Source organism: Channa argus, chromosome 23 (assembly GCF_033026475.1).
Source record: "Channa argus isolate prfri chromosome 23, Channa argus male v1.0, whole genome shotgun sequence".
NCBI classification, from domain to species: domain Eukaryota; kingdom Metazoa; phylum Chordata; class Actinopteri; order Anabantiformes; family Channidae; genus Channa; species Channa argus.
Genome location: NC_090219.1, coordinates 7,924,536 through 7,952,213, shown reverse-complemented (window position 1 = coordinate 7,952,213; position 27,678 = coordinate 7,924,536). Strand labels below are relative to the sequence as shown.

General features: G+C 39.6%; 1 protein-coding gene across 5 annotated transcripts in view; it reads left to right on the top strand.

Moving 5' to 3' along the window:
* Window positions 1–27,678, top strand: part of LOC137108683 (protein FAM184A-like) — a 44,268-nt gene that overhangs the window by 8,110 nt on the left and 8,480 nt on the right. For 3 of the 5 annotated variants that reach the window (XM_067493572.1, XM_067493576.1, XM_067493577.1), the window contains exons 2-22: window positions 192–269; window positions 1,887–2,021; window positions 2,278–2,376; window positions 3,595–3,801; window positions 4,220–4,393; window positions 4,515–4,676; window positions 5,090–5,225; window positions 6,505–6,686; window positions 6,761–6,946; window positions 10,486–10,608; window positions 10,700–10,861; window positions 13,406–13,527; window positions 13,768–13,918; window positions 18,141–18,255; window positions 18,448–18,545; window positions 23,383–23,536; window positions 23,735–23,862; window positions 24,004–24,188; window positions 25,262–25,408; window positions 25,540–25,657; window positions 27,094–27,198. In XM_067493572.1, coding sequence (XP_067349673.1) covers window positions 192–269; window positions 1,887–2,021; window positions 2,278–2,376; window positions 3,595–3,801; window positions 4,220–4,393; window positions 4,515–4,676; window positions 5,090–5,225; window positions 6,505–6,686; window positions 6,761–6,946; window positions 10,486–10,608; window positions 10,700–10,861; window positions 13,406–13,527; window positions 13,768–13,918; window positions 18,141–18,255; window positions 18,448–18,545; window positions 23,383–23,536; window positions 23,735–23,862; window positions 24,004–24,188; window positions 25,262–25,408; window positions 25,540–25,657; window positions 27,094–27,198 — 2,967 coding nt within the window. The remainder of the gene's footprint in view (window positions 1–191; window positions 270–1,886; window positions 2,022–2,277; window positions 2,377–3,594; window positions 3,802–4,219; window positions 4,394–4,514; window positions 4,677–5,089; window positions 5,226–6,504; window positions 6,687–6,760; window positions 6,947–10,485; window positions 10,609–10,699; window positions 10,862–13,405; window positions 13,528–13,767; window positions 13,919–18,140; window positions 18,256–18,447; window positions 18,546–23,382; window positions 23,537–23,734; window positions 23,863–24,003; window positions 24,189–25,261; window positions 25,409–25,539; window positions 25,658–27,093; window positions 27,199–27,678) is intronic. The other 2 variants (XM_067493573.1, XM_067493574.1) reach the window with 2 other exon arrangements.

Genomic DNA, 27,678 nt, shown 5'->3' with positions numbered 1-27,678 from the left:
CTGTGGATAACCTTCTTAAATCAGTGTGGGGAAAATGTTTCTCTTCTTTCCTGGCGTTATTGGTATTGATTTCGTGTCACTGTGAATGCGCAGATGAACTGTAGTGTTCATTGTAGAACTATTGATCTGATATTGAAACAGTTAATAAGAGCGTTCTTTATTTTGTCATGTAATTCTCCTGCTGTCTCCAGGTAATTTATGCTCTCAACACCAAGAATGACGAACATGAAGAAGAAATCGAGTCTCTGAAAGAAGCCCACGAGGACGAGGTACATACACCACAACAGGAAACCCATCATTATTTGTTTACAGCACAGCCTTTAACGTGGGGCTCACAAACCTCCACACACTGTTATTTAATTTGATTCAGTTCTGACGTGCAGTGCACCACATTAGAGGTGGGGGCATGGATGAGTAGTTAACAGGCTACATTGAGGTCAGGGGCCCATGGGGCTAAGCCTCTAAAGTTATTTTTCATTTTCTTTCTTGAAAGAGTTAAAAGACACAAAGTGACCTCAAAGAGATGCAGAACAGTCACAGAAAGAGTGAAAATAACCCCAAAATGATGAACTGCTACCTAACAATTGCCCAAAAGAGGTGTGACACAACAGGAAACAGAAACAAAATCCAAAATTACATACTCTGCCTGTGCCCAGGGGCTTATTTTCTCATAATCAAAACGTGGTAGGAGGTGAGTCGGTGACACACTGTAATTTTGGTGTCAAGATCAACTATATTTTGTGCTGTCCACTGCACGTCAACACTGTGCTCACAGACACCCTCAAACCTAAGCAGCTTCTCATTTTCAGTTCTCCTGCATGATTATGTCCCTTTCATTTAGCTCTGTTTAATGTCCAGACTAATTAAAAAGAATTACAGTTATGCCATTAATGTGAAGATTTTTGTCTGACCAGTGTCTGTGGCCTGCAGGAGTTTGAAGGTGTGAAGCCCTGCTCTCATATAACTTCACAGCTTTCTTAAGGTGGCAACGGTGAAAATGTGTTAGTATGAAGCTCTTTCGGTATGAGGTCCTGGAAAAGCTTCAGTACTCTTTTTCAGAAGCTCTTCAAAATCTCCCATAGGTGTGTGAAGCCGTGAAGCCTTTAACAAAACCTTTTTTAATACCTTTCAAACTATTCACTGACTCCATATGCTCTGAGGCATTTGCTTTTGTTACGGTTCTCCTGTAATTTATTTATCTTTATTTTATTTATCTGTTTTCCTTTAATTTGTTACCTGTATGATTGTGCTCCATCTGTAATCTCTATTTTTTCATATAAAGACTTGTTGCCATGAATGAATCATGTGTAACTAGCCCCTTCAGTACCTGAAAAGCGGCTTACTCTACAATACAAAAATTTGCAGATTATCCTTGAGTCTCCATTTGTTGATTTGTCCAGTGTCCATTTCATTCCATCAGTTGTCAACATGTTATATTGGTACTTTTAATTTAACATAGAGTTAAGTATCTACACTGATACACTGACATAGAATAAATAATCTCTAGTGATAGCATCTGGCAGCATTTATTTGAGAATGAGACCTAAGCCAATAATAAACTGGTGTAAATAGTTTTTCCTGTTGCTTTTAAAGAGAAGCACCATGGTCTTAGTTGTTAATTAAATTAGTGTTGCTTTCAAGTGTTATATTTTCAAAATGGGATTTTTCTTTCCTGCCAAGAAACATTTCTTGGAGGCAGCAGTCTTGTTCTGGCACCTACAGTATATTTATTTATCCTCACATTTTCCCTTTAGTTCCTCTTTCTATGTGTATTTCTGTGTAGGTTGTGTTTTGGGATGAAACAAAGTGGTTTTAAGGAGTTACTTCACATTATATTTTTTGACATGAAAAAGGTACTGTTTACTGTTTTGTTTCCTGCTGTTTAGGTCCAACACATTGTGACAGAGACCAGAGACAAGATTATGCAATACAAGAGCAAGATGGCGGACGAGGTGGACCTGAGGCGGCGTCTGGCCAGTCTGGAAGAATCTGTTGAACTCCACGAACACATGAAGAGACAGGTCATTCACTGCTGCTGGGCATCGCAGTGGCTTCGCAGATGCATAAATTATGGAGATGTTGTCGTGTTGTGTTAAAGTTCTGCAGCAGCCTTTAATTAAGGGAATAAATCACATCTTAGCTGAACCACGTGATGTCATTGCGATATTGCCGTAATTGCATGAAGTCAAAGTTGTGCATTTGTGGAATGCATTGCAGATTTTTAAATGTAATTCAGAATATTACGTTTCAACCTTTGTAATGTTTGGTTACCATCAGGCTTTGGCAGAGTTTGAGATGTACAGACAAAGAATGGAAGACTCCCAGCTTTGCACTGAGGCCCAGCACACACAGAGAGTGGTTTCCATGAGCAGAGAGGTAAGGCTGTTCTCACACCCACAGACGCACAAAAGTATATGTTCACACTTGCTTGACGAAGCGGAGTTCTGCTAGTTTTGCACCAGGAGGGTGGAGAAGCATAGTGCTTCCTTGACGCTATTCAACACTGAATATTATGTGTAAACTATAAAAAAACACTGGTAAAATTGTGAGACAAGTTTTGCAAACAAGTCTCCAAATATTTGGCCTTGGTGGTGCTGTATGTGTAATACACAATCACAACTGTTTCACTGATATATACCACTTCTCACCTAAAAATAGATGAATATGTTTCAAAATACAAAATGCTCATTGGGTTATAGCTAAACCTTTCCTAAGTCCATAAGATACAGGGATTAATATGTAGCCATGGCTACCACTGCTGATCATCACATCAGTGACCTACAAAGAGCAAGTTCAACAGTATCACACTGTAAATAATAAGCTACCACTTACTTTCCATTGAAAACTACGTAAAGTTTTTGGTCAAGAATCAACAAGAAGCATGCTGCTTTTATGCACACAGCAGCAGCAAACCAAGGGATAGCTGGAAGTGAAATTAATGTCATGTGTCATATGCTAGACAATTTTTCATCATACATGTAGTCAAGCAGGTCCATCGCTAATAGCCAGTGTATTGCATTAAAAAAGAAGCGGTGGTATGGGGATAAAATGTGGTATCTGCCGCTGGAAAACTTGAAATACAAGCCATTTATAAGTCCTACACAGCAGCATAACAAATGCGACATGTGACTTATCATACCATAGCATGGCACAAAACCATACAACATAAGTGAACGCCTGATGTGTGAAAGCCTTGGGTTGAGGTGGCTGAATGAGGTTGGGTCATCATCAGTTCATTTGTAGTCACTGTCGAGTCCTCGCCTCTTTATTAGCTTAAACGAGTCTGCTGGCATCATGTCATCACATCCCATCTTATACATTGTTTTCATTCATTTCTGCCATGTCTTTGCGACAAACTCAGACAAGCTTATTTAATGCTTCTTTTGCCCACTTAGTGGCTTAGAGTAGCTGCAAGTGCTTGTTTTGGCATGGAGGTGGAACCTACAAATAACATGAAGTATTGAAATAAAACGTTTAGGTATTTTTTAATTATTACAGAGGCTTTTGAGCTTTTAGTTTTTCCCAGGTAGAGACTGGGTTGGCAGTAACACAAACGATTCAAACAGAATAGAATATGTTTCGTGGTTCCAATAGGTGGAAGAGATGCGTCGAGATTTTGAGGAGAAGTTGCGGACGTTCAGCCAGGCTCAGGCCCAGTTTGAGGCAGACAAGCGGAGAGCGCTGGAGGATCTGAGAACCACCCACCGCCAGGAGGTGGAGGAGCTCCTCAACAAACAGCAGAACCAGAGTGCCACCTCCACCGAAGACCAGGAGAAACTGGCTGAGCTCCATAGGCAAGAGGTGGGCCACGAGTGAGAGAGAAGGGGAGCTAGATGTGTCTTTTGGAAATCCAGAACTTCTGGATTGGTGCATGTGATCTTGGGCTTTTGTGGCGAATTAATATAGCAAGTTACTTAGTAGGAAACAGTTGTTTTGGGGAAATATGGAAATGTTTTGGCGTAACTGAAAAACATAGGGTTGCTTTAGTAGCACACTTGACAATCATAATATCAAACAGAAATGGTTATAATTTGGCCATGGAGTTTTGTTGCATGTCATCCGCTTGTTTTTCTCCCATTTTTTTCCTCCTTCCTACGAACTATTACTGTTCCATGGAACAGATGGTAAATGTGCAGATTTGGCAATTTTAGGAACTTAGAACAACCATTGAACTCAAAAACAAAGACATGCTTTCTGTTTATTTATCATTTTTATGTAGGTGGAGTCATTGATGGAGAGAGTGGAGGAGCTAACAAAGGACAAGGTCCGGTTGGTGGAGGAGTACGAGGAGAAGCTGGCTAAGGCTCAGGAGTATTATGAGAGAGAGCTGGAGGCCATGAGGAGAACACACCAGCTCACCACTGAGAACCTGCTGGCCTGGAAAAGGACCGAGGTAAAACCAAAACAAGACAACTGTGCTTTTACGTATGATCATGACATCATAATCAGTAAAAAAAAAAAAAAAAACTTTTTTTGCTGCAAACTGTATTAATTTTGTAATGTCTCATGTTAAGGTTGAGCTTCGTAAGGAGTTCCAGGCTCAGGAAGCAGCACTGCAGCGCTCACTGTCCAAGCTGAGGAGTGAGCTTCAGAAAGCTCAGGAGGAGGCCAGAGAGAACCGAGACAGGACTAACAGACTGCAGACGTCACTGGCTAATGCTGAGGGGACCATCAAGGTGTGTGTGTTGATGGGTGGATAAGTACGAATAAGAACATATAATCCACCAAATGTTTGTTTGACATTTGGTGACTATTGCTGCTCATGCTGCTGTAACTACCCACTTCTCTTTGGATTCTTTTGGTTAAATTAGGGTGGGAAAGTGGGCTAAATTGGATGAAAAACATTTACTGAAAACAAAGGCAAAAGTAAAAGCCTAAGGGAGAAAACTGTTTTCAAGAATCTCTGAGTGTGGGGAATCTAATGTGGTGTGCACTGATGGTCCTGCAGGCAAAACACGTAGAGTAGGAGTAGCTGGATCGTTTTGACTCAAGGCTGTGGTGGGAGAGATATGGCTGCCTTTTAAAATAACGAATGCTGGTTTGCTGTGCTGTAAACATGCATACATTGGTGTGTGTGTGTGTGGTGCAGAATCTGCACAAGCAGCTGGAAGAAGCCATTCAGGACGGAGAGATCTGGGTGATGCAGCTGAAGGACACAGAGTATGAACTAGAGGGCAGCAGGGAAAGAGTTCAACAGCAGGCAACTGAAATCCTCCACAAAGCTGGTAAGACACTGTGCCCCTCTACTTCCTGTCACTCTACTTCCTGTAATGTACAGACTTGTGCACACTGATTTATACATCTCTTAAAGGGCGATTTCACCAATTTTCAACTCGTTTTCTGGGGCTTTAGTTTTAGGGTGTAAATGTACATTGATGCTTTCAAACTTCCCTCTTACTTCCCTACAATAATATATTTTTCTGCTTTTATCTTAAAAACTCCTCCCGATGACATCTACCGGAGGAGTTTTCACCATTAGGGGTTCAAATTATGTCATCTGGGGGAGCTGTGAAAAAGCAGGTTGACTATAATTATAAACTTTATAGTCTGAGCAACAAGATGACATAATCTGAACTAAAGGTTCCTCCAAATTATGTCATCTGGAGGCTTTTTTCAGCTAGAGCTAGAGAGATATTTTGATATAGGGAGGCCAATGGGACGTTTAATGGCATTTATGTACATGTACTTCCCACACCAAATAACCAAAAGAAACAAGTTAAAAATCAGTGAAGGCATCCTTTAAAGCTAAATTCCAATATTTGTTAACCCGATTATTACTCACGATAAGAGAGTTGAGAAACATAGGGTCAGTTAGGGCAAAGAGCATTGGCCTCCTAGAGTTTTTCAAAATACATTCTTATTTTCATAAAGTAAGTAAATATAAGGGATTGTTATTTACATACATTTACACTTAAGTACAGTATATGCTTCTCACATAACTACGTGGATTGTGCATTTAAGTAAATTTAATGTTTTATGTTGCGAGCATGGTGGAGCACGCTGAATTTCCCTTTGTGATATTCAGTGTAGTGTTAAGTGTTATAAGTCTCTCTTTAGACACATCTCTTCACATCCCTGGTATTTGAAAACTGCCTGCCATTGTAGGGAGTCTTTGTACAGTGGACAAACAAAACCAATCAAAAGCCACATACATGGCTTGTTTGAAAATACGTTTGCTACACTTTGAAAGCTCTGGATCAATCCTCTATTCCTAAACATGCTTTTCACTACTTTGTCTGTCAACTTCATTCCAGTCCAACTTGCACCCCATGATTTTCTCTTGATTGTCATTTACCAATTTTCTACCCATTTTACAAGCAATATGTTTTTCTCAGGGAGCCTTTGAGTAGCTGATAATGCTCAATGGCCCTGGTTTAATGTGCTGCACAGCTCCATCATTATTAAAACTCTACCTGTTGTGGAGAGCGTGTTGTTAAAGCTCATAGCTGCTCTAACTAATGCCTGTGGAGCCTCTTTAACATACTTTGATGTGGGTGTCCCCAGGTCAGATTGGCTCTCTACAGGCCACCCAGATGTCCCACGAGGCAACCATCAGGAACCTGGACCAGGAGCAGAGTCGGCTGAAGGAGAAGATCAACAGGCTGGAGGAGGAGAGGGAGGCTGTGCTAAACCAGAGCCAAGCTGCCAATGAACAGCACAAGCAACAATTAATCAAACTAGAACAGGTACTTTTTAAATTCCAATCCAGTCTTTAAGAGAACACCGGTCTGCGAATCATGTGAACTATTTTCCTCCTTAGTCGCTTCGTGAGGAGCACCAGGGTTATGAAAAGGAGCTCTCCAGAGTCAGAGCACACTATGAGGAGGAGACGCGTCGCTTCAGGGAGGCACAGGTCCGAGCGCTGGAGGAGATGGAGGAAAAACACCGAGCCATGAGGGAGGAGGCCCAGCAGGAGAAAGAGGAGGAGAAGAAACTCCTAATAACGGTAGGGCCCTGACATGTTAAAACTCAAGTATTGTGGAGATGATGTTAACGTTATCAGCTTTTTTAGGCCCTTTCAACACCATTTCATGTATATTGAGATAACGTAGACAACATATACATGACTAATAGTTTTTAATTAAGCCAAATAGTTCCTCCTGTGACCTCATTTACAGTTTACTGTGTTCCCTCGAATCCACTGTATTTGTTGACCCAAATTGTAACTAAAATAGTCAGTTACATACCTTATCAACAAGTATTTGTTAACTTTTTTTTTCAGACAGTGGAGATTTTGTATAAATGTATATATGGAGCCGATGATGATTAAACTTGGAAAAAAAAACCACATAGCTCAGAGTTGCTCTCAGGGCTTTGTATATTTCCCTTCTGTTCAGCAAGATTGGCAATTAAATTTCCTCCTCCAAGCAAATGGCCTCAGTCATTTAAGAAGTGTGTATCTATAAAAATGAACAGCACCGTCAACTGCATGCACACATTTAATTAGGTCAACATTAAGACTAAGACATGAAAACAACATCACTCTCTACTTGTATTTCCCTCTGCGTCTTTAATTCTGTCATCTGCTTTTCTTTCATCTTCCAGTTTTTTCTTTTCTTCCCCCTGCTCCTCTCCTCTGTTCCCTGTATCTTCAAGTTCAAAGGGACTGCATGGAGGGAATACAAATGCCCTTGTTGCCAAAGATGCACCAACAACAAATCAAATTACACCGCTTAAATTAATTCACCCTGATTCATTTACCAACCACAAGAGCATTGTATTACCAGCAACAAATGATTTAAAGCAGCAATGAGGACTTTTGGTGTTTTTGCCATTGGTGCAATCCATGAGCAGCTGCAACTGTTCAAGCTGCACCCTGTGAAAATCAATAAGGGTGATACAGTATATACGGATAAAAAATATGAACAGTGATGTAGTAGCAAAACTATACCCCACAGAGATTCACTTACAGTTTTTTCTCTCAGAGTCACTGCTATAGATCCCACCTGGGCATAGCTCTGGAGTGAAAGTCATTACCTGATTGGTTAACAGGAAGGGAAAGGAGTGCGTGTTTTTCTCTTGTCTTCGGGCTGTAACATGTTACACCTTATTTCTTCACATTCACTTGACTACACCTGTAATGAGCAAACATTAAAAGTCCCATACAGACTTAGTGAATTCGCTTGGAAGCACAAAAACTCCATTATATTTTACCAGCACATATTAATTGACAGGCCTTTGTCTCACAAGAATTACACATATTTTCATTTTAGTGTCAATTTCTTCCTTTTCCCTTTTTTTTGCTTCCCATGCTCCAACACTTGACATTACATTTCTCTTTCTTTCTCTTCTCATAGCTCCAGTGCTTTTTGAAGCTAACTGCTAATTGGTTGATTTTCATCAACATTAAATCCTGCCTCCAAGCAAAGTGAGAGTGCATGTGTGTGTGAGCTTGTGTTTTTATAGATTCCCTGTAAGAAAGAGTGATGGAGATAATTGATGGAGGGGCGGGGGGACGACAAAAAAAAGAGAATATTACATAAGCCAAAGCTATAATGTGCCTCATCTTTAGATTTTGTTTATTTGGAACACAATTAAAGAGCGTGAGGCAGGTAGATGGACAAGAAGGAAAAACTAGTCATTTTTATGACAAACAGATTTATTTTATACACTTTTATCTCTGTCAGAAGGTTATTAATGAGTTTTAAAACTAAGGCAATAAACTGATTAATTCCACAAATTGCTTGTGCTAAATGAATTCATAAATCATAACCGCCTATTTAAGGCCAGATGAGAATGCAAGAAAATAGAAGTTTTGCAAATATTATAAAATGTTGATTACCCTATAAATATTCTGCTTGACTACTCACTAAGACAGGAAAGTATTTTGTCATAATCACCAGAAAATACAGTAGAGACAAATATCAGTTTTCTTGAGACCAGGGTTATATCACCATGATAATAATTCAATTTAGTAATTAAGTAGTAATTTACTGCTAGTTAATGGACGAGAATCTGCAAATTCTTACATTTTAGAAGTTGCAAAATTAAATTTGGCATCTTTGTTAAAAAGTTGGAAAAAGCGACTCTTGATTTATTGTTTGTCTGATCAGCTAATCAGTTAACAGAGCAGCTATATCCCCCTCACACAAACTGCTTGCTCACTGTTTTGACAGAAAACAACCAGAAATTTCTAAGAAGCATGTAAAGTTTCATTAAAATTCAGTCCTTCTTTTTATAATCTTTAAAACTGCTTTTACGTTGTGTCTATCTATGATTTTATTGTATCGCCGTTTACTCTAATCTTTTAGTAATTAGCAGTGAATGATTGATTTCAATTTTATTAAATGTTTTTATGGGTATGTAAGATAAACCTTTATGAACCTTGAGCATCTTCAAAGGCTGCAAAGAGCATGATAAAGGTGCAGATGTTTGGTTTGAAGACTGGATGTTGATAACCGGTTAGTTTCCATGTGAATAAGATGAGACTGGTTGCACATGCTGGATCCTGTTCATACTACTAATTCACTACTGCAAGAAATTCCACATACTGTACAATGGAAACCGGCCATATAAAAGGCATAACACTTTGGCAATAATAATGTTACAAATTCAGCAAAAATGAAAAAAAAAAGTATGAAAATAAGTAAGTAGTTGATTTATGTGGATCAATTATTGGATGTTAAAATTGCCTTAGTTAAATTTAGCTGCAGTGCTCTCAGTGCTATGACACCAAAAATGTACTTAGAAGCAACACCATGCAGTTCTTTGAGCGGAACACTTAAGCAGAGTGGCAGTCCAGGCCAGAAGATATGAAGGTGTTATTTCATATCAGGATCCTGTCTCTGAGCTGTCAGCACTTCTGTTAAGATTGTGTGTTTTGTTGGACAACCTCTAAAACATGTTGGGAGCTGGATATAATTAATTTTGCAGTAAAATCAATGTGAGCAGCAGCAATGTACAAGATAGTGTTTATCCAGCAGTACATACAGTACCACTGCTGTACTTCTACAATATAGACTTTGTTTAAATATAAACACAAAAGATATCAGAGGGCATGAATAGAAAACAGTCACTAAGAAATAGGGAAAAGGAGATCTCTTCAGCGAGGGCCAGAAAAGATTTAATGCTGTGGTTTGAAGGATTATAGAAACTGGTTGGTTTGACGAGATGGCCTTTTAAGGTTGAATGACAACTCACATAGCCCTCCTTCATTCAGCAGCCACACTTCACACTCAACAGCTGCCATATTGAGGCACAAATGGGATTTACTGTACAGTGGCTTCTGCAATCTCCTCCTTTTTAGAAATATTATACTTTCAGTGTATTTTAGCAGGAACTCTTTAGAAATAGTATTAAGGTTCTGCAAAAGAGAAAATACACTGATCATTTATATTTTCAATGATGAAAATTTTGTTTTGTCAGTTGCGGTATTTGAATACAACATTTTAATAGTTCACTGGTTTAATGCTTCATTTTTATATGGAACACTTCACATTTTTTTCTAACTCATTCGTTCTTTCCGATGTTCCTTCTCCTCTTCAGAAAATGAGTCAAGAGTTTGAGATCAAGCGTCTGTCATTGGAGGAGCAGAGAGACCGTCTCCAGCAGCAACTAGACAACTTGAAAGAGGAGCTCTCGGCCAAACTTAACATGGCAAACCAGGAGGTGTGAAACATTTACTGCGAAAAGAACCAAACAAGTGATCTCATCTCTAGTTTTTTGAAGTTGATGTTGGTGATTGTGGTGATCTCCTCAGGTGTCCCACCTCCAGGAGCTGGTGAGGGAAGGTGAGCAGAACCTGAGTTCATCTCAGACACAGATCACATGTCTGAAAGAGACCCAGGACAAACTCAAGATAGAACTAGATGCAACTAGAGCCAGAGTCCGAGAGACCAGCAACTTGTTAACTGATCTACAGGTAAGAATAAAAGCAAGAGGATTTGGAGTCTAACTTGGATATCTGACTTATGGTTGCACAAAATAGGGAGTAATCAACTGTAAATCCCAGTGCTTAATAAAACCAGAGTTTTTTTTTCAATAACTCAAAATAAAAGATCTCTTTCTGACACACTTGATTTGTAAGTTATCAGTTACAGTGTGCTTCTCAAGCATCCAAGCAACTATTCAGTTTTGCTTCTCTATCCAAACATTCAGTTCAACAATAAGTTTTTCCATCACATACTGTAGTCCGATATCAAGCAGTCAGCCAAACTGCAAGTTGCACAAATAAATTTCATTGCAATGAGAGAGCGAGGAAAAAATGGAAGGAACGAAGGAAGGAAAGAGAGGGGAGGGACATTTTGAAAGCAGGAAATGACACTTAAGTGCAATGTTGAAGACCAGCTGTGAGAGAATAATAATGAGGCTATTATAATTTAAGTAGTACTGGGTTTGAAAAGAGCCCTGCTGGTATGAGTGAGACAGAAAGATAACATAGGGAGGAAGAGATTTAGGGGAAAATTACTTTATTTTGAATTTTAATTTGCTTGATGATTATTATTGTTATCATTATTGGTATTATTATTATTAACAATATTATGTTACATTGTTTTACGGTTCGTCTTACAAATAATATTGGGTCATCAGTGTATACAATGTGGTACTTTGTTGATATATATTGAATATCTGCAGCGTCACATTCATAAAAGGACACAACAAAGTTGAATCAAGCAAAATGAACTTGACGCAGCCAGCACCACCAGCATGCGTACAGATGGCCTGAAAAAGCTACAGCTGGTGGCAACACACATAAAATCAGTGCAAAAAGAATGAGTAATAAAAGGCACAAGGGTGGTAATAAAAGAGACAGAAGATGGAGAGGAGAGATAATTACATGAAAAGGCCAAGTGGTGCTTTTTTGCTTTCCCACCGAGGCCTGGGTTCTATAAAAAGAAAGGGATTTGGACTGTTAAAAAAACCCTAACAAAGGGTTGGATCTTGTATTCATGTTGAGCTCACCGCAGGATAGACACAAGCCATAAGCCAGGTGAAGCCTGCTTCATACCAGGCTTTCTACCAGCTATTGATTAGGATGATGCGAATGGACAGAGAAGTTCTCAGTTTCTATGCTTTAATTGTTTTAATATATATATATATATATATATATATACGAGAGATAGAGTCTTTATAGTAAGCTATTGTGTGCAACTATTTAATGTTTTTGGCTTCAGTAACTATAAACTGTTGTTTCCATGACTCAAACTCATCATTTCACATGTCACCATACAATGGCATTATCAGAATTATTATGATTAAGATGCAAGGCTTGATTACAGTGTAGCTTGACTCATCACAACTGAGTGTTTCTCTCTTTTTGTGTCTAATGCTGATGAGAACATTAGTCACCTTATCTGAGAATCCATTTTTCCCGCTGATGCATGTCCATCACTATAAATATCCAGCCCTCTTGATAACCTGTGCAGCATCACTAAAAACGGTAGTGAACAGTTGAGAGTCGCTACAAAGAGTCTAGATTAGTCAGAGGTAGGGAACAAAGCTGTCAGTATACAATGCAATAAAATAAAGTCTCAGTGTAACCAACAACACAGACCCACATGTGTTCTTAAATGTGTTCTTACAGTCCTTCAGTTTTCCGTTTTCTCCATAAAGCTAATCTGAGCTCATCAGCAGATAAACCATGGAACCTCTTCAGCAGCTGGAAACAGCTGACTTAGTGTTAAGTTACTTTCGGTCCTAAAACCAGCACATTATTAATGACTTGTAACTGGCATTATAAATAGATGTGGAAGTGGGCATTATGAGTCACCCTACCTTCAGATATTGAAGTGCTGCATCTGGTCAGCAATAAAAATATAAGATTTTCTTACCTTTAGTGGCTTTACATTGTTAATGTAAAGGCTTACGCATAACCAACTCTTCATTTGACCAGGGATTATACTAGACAATCAGAAAAAAAGACAGTTAAAAGTCTGAAAGGCCTGGTGGCTAAGTGGTAGAGCACCAGGTGTGGCCCCACCTGGCCACCAAGGACCGCCTTGGTGCCGGTCCTGAGGCCAGATAAAATATGGGAGGGCTGTGGCAGTGATCCGGTGTAAAAACTCAGGCCAAACCAACGTGCACTGAATACTGAATACTGTCCCTGAAGGCAAAAGCCAAAATCCGTTGATCTTTATTTAGTTATTTATTTTTCTGATAATTTCAACCAGTCTTCTAGCAGAATGTATCACTTCAGCTCAAACCCCAATTCTGTGTGCCTGGGTTCAGTTAAATGAAACAGGATGTGAACTTACCTATATGCAGTATGCACACATAATAGACAAAACAAATAAGATGAAAAGAATGAGTTGTTGATTTCTTCTCATTGATCTGTCAGAGACAGAAAGCTATAAAAGAGCAAACTAAGTCACACAAAAGTTTGACAGAAAAAACTATAGCTTTGATGGTACAATACACCATCCTGCAGTGTTACAGCTGAAACGTGTGCCCCTGTTTGTGTTTGTAGGAGGAGATTGAGACCCAGAAACAGCAGCACGAAGCCAGAGTGATGTCCATCAGGACTGAGGAGAAACAGAAGATGGACAAGATGGCAGACGACTTAGAGCAGAAATGGAGAGACGCACTGCGGTAAAAGGAACAGACAAAAACTCCCCTTTGTCAGCCTTATATTTTCTCTTTTCTCCAACCATCTCCTGCCCCCTCTCCTTCACAGTCCCACTTTTTATTGGCATAACCAGTCAAATGAGTCATTGATATTAAAAGCATCAAATGGGAAACCAATACAGAAATAAGTTAATGAAAGCATACAATATTTGCAGATAAAACAATTAGATATAATTTTACCAAATTCCGCTTCTCTCTCTGTAGGGAAGAAGTTCGTTTGTTAAAGGAGGAGTTGACAGAGGAGTATGAAGCAGACAAACAGTCAGCGTTGACTCAGATCTCCCAGCAGAAAGAGCTAGAGATGATGGCGGCAAGAGAGGGCTGGCAGAGAAAGGTGGAGGACCTGCTGGAGCAGGTAAGATACACTAATACTAATACATACACACAATAGAAAAGGTGACGTCCACATCACGCAGTGTTATGAGATTTACCCTGCCTTTTTTTGGCGAGTTGGTTTCTGTCTTTTGACTTCCTGTAATGATTTGCTGCTGTAGTAGGTCCGTAGTGGATGGCTGCCCTACCTGATCTTGCATGCAGTCACTGGAAAACTGTTAGCCTTAGTTGTTCCAAATGCCACTGCTTGTTATTGCGATTTAATTTCTCTTTTTTTATCTCGTCCTGTCTTCATCCAATATAAACAACTTTTTAGCCAGACAAATGATGTAGATGAGCCATTCTAACCACTGTAACACAGCACCAGCCTCCCCTGACAGTTAACCTTGAGGGAGCTGCTGTAGCTTTTAATCTATGTTGAACGATAAACTGCTCCACAAATGGCTGCAGATCAGCTAGGACAGAAGAGGCATTAGCTACGCACATCTGTCTGGTTGATGTATATGACCTTTTCAATGGTTTTATCAAGTTAAATGTCAACTGTTCAGTGTTTTCATTTTTTTCTTGTTTTGATTCCAAACCTACGGCATATGGGACAGATCACATGCACATCATGCTGCAGCCAGCACAGTTTACTCTGCATGCTAAATGGTTGGCATCACACAGCTGGCTCTGACAGGTGCACAATCTGTTATGTGCACATACTGATCTGATTTTAGAAGGTAATACAGATATTCGTTTTGAATATTTTTGTTTTGTGAGCGGTAGTGGTGCTGTTATTGTGTATGAGTTTTGAAGCACAAAACCACTTAAATAGTAGTAAGTATAGTTAAAAGAAGTATCTTCTGTGGCTTTGACAGAAGTAGGGGCATATCCCCCCCTCGGCACACACAAACGCACACACACTTTGGGAATCACTTTGATTGACAGCTCCACTCGATGTTGAACCCTGGAGACAGCCTGGAGAAAATGCAGTGCGTCTGAGCAGAAATACAGCATCTCACACACACTCAAGTTCACACAACTGTCTCCCTTCTCACTGACTGTGTGAATGTGATTAACAGTGGTGCAATAAACAACCACTGCACCTGCTTTACAATTCACATAATTCCCAGAACAAAAATAAATCACCCTGAAAAGAAAAGGAGGATTTAACTTCTTCCTGTGCTATTTTTGTCCAATTACATTATTTTCTCCAACACTGATGCAGAATGAAAAAAGAGAACAGCTTCCATTTTTTATTTTTTTCCACTCTCAGCCATATGGTTTATGTACACATATGCATGCTGTACATACACATACATAAACACAAAACATACACTAAAGTGCCAAAGAGTGTGTTCAAAATTAATAATTCATTTTCTTCTCCTTACAGCTCAATAACCAAGGCATCAATTGTCCTTGTAATCAGGAGGACAATTGATTAGGAAATTAGCAGACCCAGGAGTGTTTGAGGTGCTGTCTGTAGCAAAGGAGAGAACGATTTGATGCTGGGCTGAAAGCTCAGACGCTTGTCTACTTATACTCATGCAGCCGCCCGTGCTCAGCATCCTGCCTCTGGGTAATTCAGAGCTCAGCTGAGTCACAGCTGAAACCTCAAAGAGGCTCGTCCTGAATTTGCCAAAATGCCAGTGGCCTCAGATAAACATTTTCTGACAGGCTGGAGCCAGCAACCACTGAGGCCAGCTTGGCCACTTTTCAAACACCCCCGAACCAAACCATGACAAAAGAAGCTCACGAAAAAAAACACTGCTACAGTTAAGGAGCAGTCTGACTTTGTAGGACATTATGTGGTTTGTTGTTTCTGCCTGGGACAAAAAAGATGCCAAATCCCACACTTTTGTCGCGAAACTTCTTATGTTTACGAAAAAGTTCTTGATGCAAAAAAATCCAAACCCAACAAAGACACTTTTACTTCCCGCTGCACCAAGCACCATCACTTTGTTGATTCAATGGAAAACAGCTAAACTTGAAAGACAAATTTTTATTTAATAAAACTGTAATGAAAAGTCAATATTGAAAAAGTAATGAAAAATGGATTTGTGGATTTTTTTTTAATTTCATTAGAATTGTTTTTATTTTATCAACAATGACAGATTCTGTTCTCCAGGGCATAGATGATACCAGTCTCGCACAAATCTGTGGAAAGATGTGGTGCCAGATATTTGTTGGATTTTGTTTCCGGGGGGTGTATTGCTTAGCCTCCCGTTTTAAAATACTCCCAAGCTTCTCTATCAGATCCAGTTCGGTAGCTTTACTGGGCCAGGTCATAGCTATTTACATTTTACATTGTGTTAGGGATGAATGTCATGGTGGCAAACTTGTATCCATAGTAACACCTTTACAGGTAATGTTTTCTTCATTATACCTTTTGCAATCATGCAGCCTCCTATAAGCGTTCATCCAATGTAGAAATCCTGGGTACAACACAACATGCATTTACTGTTTTTATTTGGTTAGAAATATAAATGGAAGCTTGTCATCTGTGGTGTTTTTCCGTAGTCATAATATATTTCACCCTTTCCTTTACGGAAATGCCTAGTACAGCACTGTCACGTACAGTACTGTCACGTACAGTACTGTCACGTACAGCAGCCAGGACCAATACCTCAGGTAGTTCCAGATCCAGTGCATCTGTATCTGAACAATGCCTTTCATTGGCTGTTCTGAAACAGCCAAGTGTAGTGGACTGAAGTTTTTTATTTGTATAATTTATTATTCCAATACAGTATATTGACGAGTATTCCAAGTTGATGGTTTTTGTAAGTAAAAACCTTATTAAAAACAAAAGCTCAAAGCAGCAGACTGGTCAGTAGTTAAAGAAACAGGTCAGTTTACGCTCTCTAACAAAGACAGAACAAAAAGAGAAACATTTTCATCTGAAAATACAAAAGCTCGTAGCATTTGTACACTCAAATTAATCACAATGTCCTACTTACGCTAAAATATATTTTTTCAAGCCAGAAGTTGTCCCATGAAAAATTATGACTCTGAACTGTATGTTTGTCAATACATGGTGAAATCAAGTATGAGCCTTGTGCATTTAATGGAAATGGCATCACTAGTACATATACTGCTCAAGTTAAAAAAAATTTAAAATTACAGGATATGAAATTCCCTGAGTGCAGTGTCTGGGTCGCTTTGTTTGTGAGGATGGATGTGCTGTCGTTATCTAAAATGACTTATTTCTCATTAAGATATTTTCATTACAAGGTTCTAGCTTCAGGCTGCAGTTTGCGTAGTCAGAATGTGTGCACAAGAACCTTTAATTAAGACAGTAAGACAGGTTGTTTAAGGTATTTTCATATTTTAGGTATTTCTCTCTATGTAAAAAGCAAATGAAATGTCATTACAGAGAGATGGTGGAAATACCAAAGTGTACAGGTCATTGGTCTTTCTGTTTAAATCCATATTCAATGTAGAGCCCCACAAACCTCATCCCACCACTGCTCCACATCCTCTCGTTTTAAATCCATCTTACCTTAAAGTTACTAATGTAGTATTCCTACAGCCCTAAATCCTGCAGGGGATTTAACCGTTGGAGCTTGAGAAAGAGTGGCATGTAGAGGACCAGAGCCATCTGTCTGAGGGAGTTCTGCCATTCACAGCCACTAAGGCCACTAATAGTTTCAGTATCTCTCCAAAACAAACTGTTTTGTGTGCTGTGATGGGGCTTATGCTACTGGGCTTTTCTTATTTGGCTTTGTGTGCTGTCGCTCCTTGTCAGAGAAACTGTCGGCTCATTGAAACAAGCAGCAAAATATCTAGCTTGGCTTATATCCATGCGTCAATATCGCCACCAGTGAGTAGTTGTCAGAAAGTCTAGACTATCTCTCTAAAGTCAGAATGATCTATAAAAACATATGAGCATTGAAGAGTGAAATGCAGGAGAGGAGGCAGGAGATACAAAGAAAGAGCACCGGTATTTATGGTGTTGGCCTAATTGAGTGCAGGAAGTCAAGTGTGTTGCTCATTCCTGGAGATATTTCTTAATCAACTAAAGCTATTTGCCCTAAATATAAAATTGAATGATGTTGCTCCACTCAAAGTCGTACCACGTACGTTTTATTCTTTTATTGCTAGAGGTCATGCAAACTGACCTGTCAACATTTGTTTGTAATTATGTACCAATCAGTCCACTTTTTGAAACAAGTTGTTTTGTCTTTTAGTGTGAGCACAAGTAATTTTCTTTCCCATTTCCCTTCCTTCTGTCTTTCCCTCTATGTCTTTCCCTCTCTGTCCAGATCTCCCTATTGAAACAGTCCCTGGAGCTGCAGTTGTCTCAGTCGCAGTCGGCTCTCCAGCAACTGCAGTCTCAGTTCAACCAGGAGAGAGAGCTGCTTAGCCAACAGCTGAAAGGTGAGGACTTCTGCCTTTGTTCCCCACGAGGGAAATACATTTATATCCAATTTTATGCTGAAGTTTCTCAAAACCCAGACACGTACATTTCCGTGAAGAACAGATTATCATGTCAACTGTGTCATTAGATTTTTCCAACTTTTTCGATTGTATCTGTTTTTGATGTATGACTGTGTGTGTGTGTGTTTATAGAGATGCAGAGAGAGCATCAGAGGAGAGAGCATCGATTACAGGAGGCTCACTGCTGCGCTCTCAGCACCATGGAGGACGCCAGACAACACCAGATCAGGGTATGGACCACATACACATCAGCCCTATACAGATTTAGGTGTGCATTCTTGCAATTGGACTTGTTTACCGCAGTTGCAGTTTTGTTTATTAATAGTGGTAAAATATAAAGTATATTCATTTACTCACTCGTGGAGAAAATAGTGTCCCATTACACATAGCAAGTGACACACATGCTGTTGTCACACACAGTCACTGTAGAGACAGAAGAAGACAGTTTGGACAGTCTTGCCAATGCAGCAAAAAACCAACAATTCTGCAGTGGCTTGTCACCAATGCCTTTTACATTTGAAGGATGGCAATGTTTGACTTCATAAATAAAAAATAAATATGTTACAATGCCAAGAAAAGGGGATGAAAATATGTTAAGGCTAATAACACAAACAGTTTCATTTAGTGTCTTTTTTTTAAATATGCAGGTAGATATACTGATATTTTTAAAATGAATAATAAAAATAAACTAAAATATCAGTATTACTTTCATTTAAACGTCACATGCTATCCTTTGTGTTTCTACATTCATTCAATTATTAAGGACACTTTTATCACATAATGGAGGCGCATTATCACTAGGGATCAGGGTACAAAAGGGCAGGAGAACGAGCACAACAATGTTATGTTGACTGTAAATATTAGAGATAGTTTTAGTCAAGACTAGAAAATTAAAAATGATGAAATTAAGACACACACTTCCTCACAAAAAGTAAATTAGACAAAAGCTAATACTCAATTTGCTTAAAATCATCATACAGTTTTGTCAAAGGACCTAACAATGAAACCAGATCAAATTCAGTTGCTAATCTTAAACCTGCTTCACCACGTTACAAGCATTTTACTGGAGAATCAGTTGGGTTTCTGCTATGCTGCACATTTATGCTTCGTAAACCAGGTAGTTCCGGATGAATTGGTTCTAAATGTGCTTGTATGGGCACCTGTGAAAATGTGTTGTTGAGTATAAAAATGTGCTGCTGCTATATCTCTGCTGTGCCTTTGTTCTCACTAGGTGGAATTTTTTTCCGTGGAGCAATGTGTGATCAGACAAAAATGCTTAAACTGCTTTACTGGTGGAAAATGAGATCTTCAGTATGGCGACTTCAAAGTGAAAACTTTTTTTCTGACATGTAACTTGATTTGTTGTCATGGGATTCTCTACAGAACAATATTATCCTGAACTCATTTCCTCCTCATAGGAAATGTTTGCCTCATACAGGCTGGAAAGTACAGTCACCAGGGTTGCAATTCGATTTTTATTTTACTATTTATTGAATTGCATACTAATAGTTTATTTGCATGGATATTTTGAAGCCACCGTTTTGGTTGGGGGTATCTGTGATTGAACTACAAACACAATTAAAAGAAAATGGTTTCAGATGATTTAATGCTGATAGTTTTAATTTAATTATTCCTGCTGCAGAGCCGATGACGGATTCATGAAGTAATCAAGTCAGCTGTGAAAAACATTTCATTAGGTTCATCTACCTTAATTTTGCTCATTTCCGCAGTAATTCATATTGAAAACGAGGCAGGATGGTAATGGTACCGTGTTATGTTTATGGCCCTGTGAGTGTAAGTTGACGTGTTAGGCAGTGCTTCAGTGCTGTGTTAGTTCCTGTCGATTCTGGTCATACATCGCATTGTGCACATTTCTGGAAAGATTAATGCAGAGCTTTGATGTCATAGCTACTACACAAAACTAGTTAACTGTAAGCTGGTTTTGTAAAATATTAAATGCGCTTGGGTTTGAGCACATTTACTATACCTTTGTAGATAAACTGTAAATATAATTTCTATAATTTCCAGTCTGTATGTCGGACATATTTAATAATAATGAAGGCTTATTAATGTCCCCACTGTTCTGTGTGGCTCTGCAGCGGTGTGTCAGTGTTTCTGCTTGGTTTCATGTGGAATTCCCCGAAACAAACTTCTCTACAAAAGTGCTGGGCAGGGGGAGAGGTGTGAATGACGACTTCATTTAAATAGGAATGAAAGTCCCCAAACCTCTATTGTTCTACTTTTAGAGCTCGATCAAATTTTCCACGCTGCTGAAAAGTAAAAGTCCAGTATACACCTCCTCTGTCCTGACTTTTCTTAGAACTGGGTGCATGTGTGAACAAAAATGTCCGAATAACACGCTGCCGATTGTATCGTACAAGCCCCCTGTGTAATATCCGCGTGCGTGTTGCACGCTGCTCTGTCCCAAATCGTTTTGAGGATTAAAAGTGATGGAGTGGGTGTGTTAATGATGCTTGTATATGGAAGTAGGATAGGATAAGACTGGCATAAACCGTACAGTACAGCCTATAACTTCTCCAGTCACACATTTTTGTTGTTTTGCCTGTGTGGTTTATCGTGTTTAACATGAAAGGAGTTTAAACCACTGACTTTAAGCTCTTTTCTTTAATTTCATATTCGTGCTGGTTTAGCTAATGCTGCCAGGGAGTTTGTTATGGCCCACCAGTGGGATGACCTTCACTTCCAGGGTCACCTGACCTCAGTCCAGCTGTACAGGTGTGTGCAGGCCAACGGCTAAAGTTGCTAAGTAACTTCTAAGCTATATGGCTTAGACAGACCATGAATGAAGGAAGTTGGCCCCTAAGTTTAAATATCTGTGAGCTGTACTGGTTGGTTATCACCAGTTTATAAGGTGCAGTTGTGCGCAGCCTCAGTAATCCATCCTCCATGATGACGATGTCAGGGTGAGCATGTTTGTGCATCAGCTTTCCCATGAAGGAAACGCCTACAAACAGGACACAAATCACTTGTTACGTTTATTTTTGGTGTGCCATCTACATCCAAAAAATACAAGTCCAGTCACCTTACAACTACATAGAAGTGTTTTAATCATGAAGCCTCGTGATCAGATGTCCCTCTTGGACTCAATGAATGATACATGTCTGTGCATATGTGCAAAAAGGCTGTTTCCCATGTGGAATAGAGGAGCCACAGTCAGTAAACCAGTTTTGAAAAGCAGAAAGGTTAACTTTGGTGTATTTGTATCTGTGCCTATCAGATACAAATACTATGAAAATATAATAGATATGTATAGTTGTGTATTACATTAATGTTACTCTGTGCAGAAGTGGCTAGAAAGCCAATTTAATCATATACCAGCATTTCTGATCATTTCTGTGGAGAAATAATAGAGTCATTAAGGAAATATCAGAGTCATAAAGTCACATGTTGTTAATATTTTTCAGTCGGTGAGGTCTGACAGTTTTGACAGTGATGAAATATGATGTTTTTTGATTACAGCATTTTGGATGTAAGATTAATTGTGCTGAACGACATATTTGCAAAGACTCAGTGATGAGTTAACGGCCATAAAAGCTGCAATAAGCAGGTTGACTAAACACAGATCTGGTCACTGGATGTGACACTGTAGGAGTTAAAACCCTGTGAGCTGCACGAACAGCTGACGATCATGTTCCAAAAACCAGTAAAGTTGCCGGTCTGTGGGGATTCTCAGTCATCCAGGTCCTGGTTATCCCAAAGAGCTGTTCAGTGGAAACTGGACTTCAGCTTGTAGTTCTCCAAGACGTGTCCTCTGTCCTCTGAAAGGCTTGTTCAAGCACAAGTGCAGTAGCCACTGAACAGTGCTTTTAAGAGTAAAGTTAGCTCCCGCTGTTTGTTCGCTGTTAGCTACACTAGCTGTAGCTGTTGACCTGGTTCTTCACTAAGCCTGAGCGCACTGTGAGATGGAGTGGGCGTGTTAATGATGCTTGAACCTCTTTTTATTAGTTCCGATGAGCTGTAAACGAAACAACTGCTCATGCACGGAAATCGAGTCTCACACCTGAGGACGATTGAGCTGCAAGTCTGAAAGGCCACTCCGGACAATGTCTGTGGCTGGATTCTTCAAACAATATCCATAGGACATTTCTGAAACATGCTGTCTTTATCAACAAATACATTTTATACATTTCTGGAACCACACAGTCATATTATTCATCTGTTGTACCAGTGAACTATTTAAGGCACGGTTTATCTTCTGTTTTCTCATCACATTTTCTTGTTTAGGATGAATTTAATGAGAGTATAACAGCTGATCTTGAACTTGTATAAATGGCATTAAACCTCTGACTACCCAAAAATAAAATATCTGTCTACTTCTAGCTGATAAATGCCCCCAGATGACATCACATGGATTAACCTTCAGTTCAGATTGTGTCATCTTGTTGCTCATACTATGTAGTTTGTATTCAGGGTCAACGTGCTCTTCCATAGCTCCTCCAGATGACATCAACTGAACTCCTAATGTTCTGATGAAAAACTCCTCCGGGTTTTTCCGCTCAAAGCAGAAAAATATTTTAATATAGGGAAGTCAGAGAGAAGTTTAAAATTTACAGGCATATATATATATATATTATTATTATTTTTGTGTTTGTTTTTCAATGTAATGCCTTGTTGGACAAATAGTATCCATCAACAGTGCACTCAGTAAGCAGATTAAGCAGAATAATTGGCTCGGACTGCTTTTTTGGGGGAGGGGGGGCACTTTTACGTTGTGAACACAAATTAAAATCCTACTTGTTATGGAATTGGGGCAGCGTTCATTGTCTTCTGCGTTTATTGTTCCAACAATACTTCATTAATAAGATGCTGTTCTCAGCTAACTCTTAAGATTTCTTGGAGATAGCTCTAAGATAGTGTCCCTGAAGGCAACACCAGTTACGTGAAGCACCACCAGTGTTTCTTTAGTTTGACACTAGTCGGAACTGTGTGACCACATGACAAATGTTGTTGTGGATGATGGCACATATTATACAATCTCAGTCTTTATTCTTTCTACCTTTCTGTCCTCCCCTCCTCTTTAATTTGCTCTTCCCTTCCCTCTGCCAGGCCCTGGAGGAGCGTCTGAAACAGGAGCAGCGGGAGGAGGTTCATGCTCTGAAGGAGGCCCACAGGAGGACCTTAGACATCCTGAGGCAGCAGTCAGACCAAGAGCTACAAACTCTGCGATTCGAATTGGAAGACGAGGGAAAAGCAAAACTTGGTAAATGACAAAACACAAAAAGATTTAGTTTTAGACCAGCCATATAGATCAGGTTTCCATCTACAGTGACCCTTTCACTCCTTGTGTCATGGTTTTAGGCTACTGATTTTTAGTCCTCAGCAAATATACTTCTACCTCTGCCTATAGTGCTGTTGTGCAGGTATTTTGTCCCATTAATTCTGCAACTCTGTCCCGCAGCCTCTCTTCGTGCAGAGCTGAACCACCTCCACGCAACAGCCATCGAGCACCTTAAGCAGATCCACCTTAAAGATAACAATGTTGCCAAACGAGAGCTAGAGAAAGCTATAGAGCAGAGCCACCAACAGGTAAGTGTGACATCATTTTCTGTTTTCATCTTTCTTTTTTCCTGTTAGATCTCCTTCTTCTAAAATCTTCCGACAAATAACTACTTGTAGATATATTCCTTTCGCTTTTGATGTTGTGTGTTATGCACGCATATTTTCCAGGAACAAGAGCTCCTGGTTCGTATCTCAGACCTGCAGGCAGAGTTGTGTTCCCGTAGCAACCGCATCACAGATCTGGACCATGAGATTCACTCTCTGAACGAGACCATTGACACACTGACTAGAGAGCTGGAGCTGAAGGGCAAAGAGGTGCTGCGGGTCCGCAGTGAAGCTAATCATCAGATAAGGTAAAAAAACATCTTTCAGAAGAAAGTTGTATTTATATATTAATAGTACTTTATGTTCAGAGAGTCCCCCGGAATATCCCTAGTCTATAACTTATACGTTATATATCAGCATCAGGTAAAATATTTTTATGTATCATTATTGAGGTTGCAGTACTAAACTGTGACCCAGTTTGCAGACAACTAATGCTGCACTTGTGTCATATGGGAATAACCATATTAGCAGGTTATGATTAAAAGTAGTATCATGGGAAATTTTGACGCTTTGCATTTTGTGGTTTACTTTGTGCTCACTTTCAGGTCAAGTTTATGAGTTTTTCTCACACACTCACAAATACATTTTTAATACAGTACATTGTACATTAGAATTCAGTATTAACATTACACTTTGAAATAAGTGTAATGAAGTTTAATGTAATGAAATTAAAAAGCTGGCTTCATGATACTTTAACATGAACCTTTGGAACTTTAAGACAATAAACATTTTATAAAAATGTGTTATTTTCCCTTTTGGAATAATATTGTTAATTAGCTGCTCTTGCAAGCTGCTTGTTAACTCTTCAGTATGTTCTAACACCCAGTGATAGTTACTCTGTGTGCAGTAATTTTGTTCTTTGATAACTGCAAGCAAAGATTATTATTGTTTTCTTCAGGGAACTTGGTCTGTGGTCCCATGCAGTTTGTGAATGCTGAAGGCTCTTTATTACTCCCCTCTGCTTAAATTGCAGACGGATAAATTACTGCTTTGGCATCAACACTGTAGCCATGGATACACTATCTATGTAGAGACTCACGTTATCTCTACTAGCTGTGCTCTTAGCGTCCCATCTTGGTTAGGCTTGCAGCTGCAAATCTTGTCCTCTATAATTTAGTAAAAAGTAGCATCAGTCTCACAGTTCCCTACCAGGAAATTAAGTGTATTTGTGAGCAATATCCATGATGATGCAGTAAAAGACCCCAGTGGCTTATGCAAACTTGTCATACTTTACAACAGTTTAAGGAAAAGGCATTCAGCACACATTGCATGTTGATCTAAGGCTGTGTCAGTGTTTATTTATGAGTTTTGTTTGTGTCAGGGCCCATGAGCAAGACCTCGTAAAGAGACATGAGAGAGAGCTGGGTGAGCTAAGTGCAGTTCATCACAGAGAAACACAAATTATGTTGGCTGACTTTAACAAGGCCCAGGAGGTTCTCAAAGACAAGATTTCTGCTCTACAAATATTGTAAGTCTGTAATTAAGTCTTTTATGTTTTAGCGTTTTAATCATCGTGTATCAAAATCATTTCTTTCTCCTTGATAAAACATAACATATCTTTTTGCTAAGCTCAGCGCTTCATTTGTCTGTGTATATCAGGTTGGAGGGGACAGAAGAGAAGTTGAGGAACAGAGAAAGTCGACCAGAAGACCTGCATCTCATAGCAGAACTGCGAGAGATGGTCACTGAAAGAGAGGCTTTGGTCAAAAAGCTGGTGGTGCGTACACTTTGCAGCGTCTGGGCTGCAGGGCTGAATCTCATTGTATGTACAGTTGGGACAAAGCTTTCCTGGAAGTTAAGAGAAGCTGAAGGAGTAACTCATTCTTCAGCATTTACTCCTATATTATCTTCTCAGCATCTCAAAGTCTTATGGTGTTCATCCCTCTTAAGACAGAGGATAAATACAGAATAAGTACTGTAAAGCCTGTAAAAAGCTGGTGATTTTTCAGATGATTTTGTACAACAGTGATTAAACACTGATTCATTCTGAGTTTGCATGGCTCACTCTGTCAGGCTCACAGAGAGGCTGCTTCTGTCGGTCAAAAGCTCTTGTTCCAGTGTCTAAGCTGAAAAATCAGTCTACAAGGTCATTGAGTTGTAGTGGTGTGAATTCTGTAAATGATTGAAAGGGCTCTGGTTAACTGTGGAGGCTGTGCTGAAATAATACACAATGCATTACGATCTGACATTAACACTGACATTTCACTGTGAAAGAAACATTGAAATTGTCAGTGTGATGACATTTTCTCTTTAATTATAGGCACTTGCCTACTGTAACTAGCATTATTTGCAGTATGTATACAAGAATTTGTTTGTTTCATGGTGGCAAGATGGTGAGAGGATGAAATATCCACAGTTTGTTTAATTTCACAGTAGTCACAGCCGCAGCAAGACAGAACACGTGTGTCAATGAGAGGGACCCAGGTGGAACGGTGAGCTTACAGGGAGCAGAGGTGAAGAAGGTGCAGGAATTAAGCACTTAGGGTCAATGGTTCAGAGCAATGGAGAGTGTGGAAAAGAGGTGAAGAGGCGAGTGCAAGCAGGTTGGAACGGGTGGAGAAAAGTGTCAGGTGTGTTGTGTGGTAAGAGGATCAGCGAGAATGAAAGGAAAGGTGTTCAAGACAGTGGTGATACCAGCGATGTTGTTTGGCTTAGAGACAGTCGCACTGAAGAAAAGACAGGAGGCAGAGCTGGAGGTGTTGAGGTTCTCTTTGGGAGAGATGAGGATGGACAGGATCACGAGGGACAGCTCATATTAGATGTTTTGGACATAAAGTCATAGAGGCCAGATTGAGGTGGTTTGGACATGTTCAGAGGAGAAACTGTGAATATATCAGTAGAAGGATGCTGAGGTTGGAGCTGCCAGGCAGGAGGTCTAGAGGAAGATCAAAGAGGAGATTTATGGATGTAGTGAGGGAGGACATGAAGTTAGTAGGTGTGACAGAAGAGGATGCAGAGGACAGGGTTAGATGGAGGCACATGATCCGCTGTGGTGACCCCTGAAAGGGAACAGCCCAAAAGAAAAGAAGAAGACAACCACTGCAGAAATATTCTTTTTGAGCCCACCCTCATGACTTTTTCAGAATGTTGACCATTTTTTGCTGAAGCAGTTTTGCTGCCACACCTTAACTTTTTTTTTTTTTTTTTTTTTAGGATGACAAGAAGTTCTACCAGTTGGAGCTGGTCAACAGAGAGACGGGCTTCAACAAGGTCTTTAATTCCAGTGCCAATGTTGGTGTCATAAACCCTCTTATCAAGGTGGGTGGTTGTGAACCCAAACCCAGGATACCGTGGGTGTTTGTGACATTATCATATGTTTAGAGCTGAGTGGCCCTCAGACATGTGAACAGTGGAGTGTTATTACTGTCATGGATGCTACAAGGATTTGTTATGCTTAACAGGGTGCTGAGTGTTTTGCTATGAATGCTCTTGATTCCTCTACCGCAGAAACCACACACATAATTCCTGGAGCTGGCACTGGTTTTTTTTTTTAATCACACACTTGGGTTAAATTCGGCAAACTGTGGCCATAAAGGAGCTTTCTTTTAAAATACTGTAAGAAACAGCCAAATGTTGTATTACATAAGTAAAACTAACCCTACAAGAAGTATTTTCATTTCAGACAATTGATTTTGGAACAACTGAAACTGAGCAGAAATATTTTTGCTCAGCATTCATAAAATATTCTATTGTGAGCTCCTTAAAAGCAACAAGGCAGCCACAGCATATAGTTTGGAA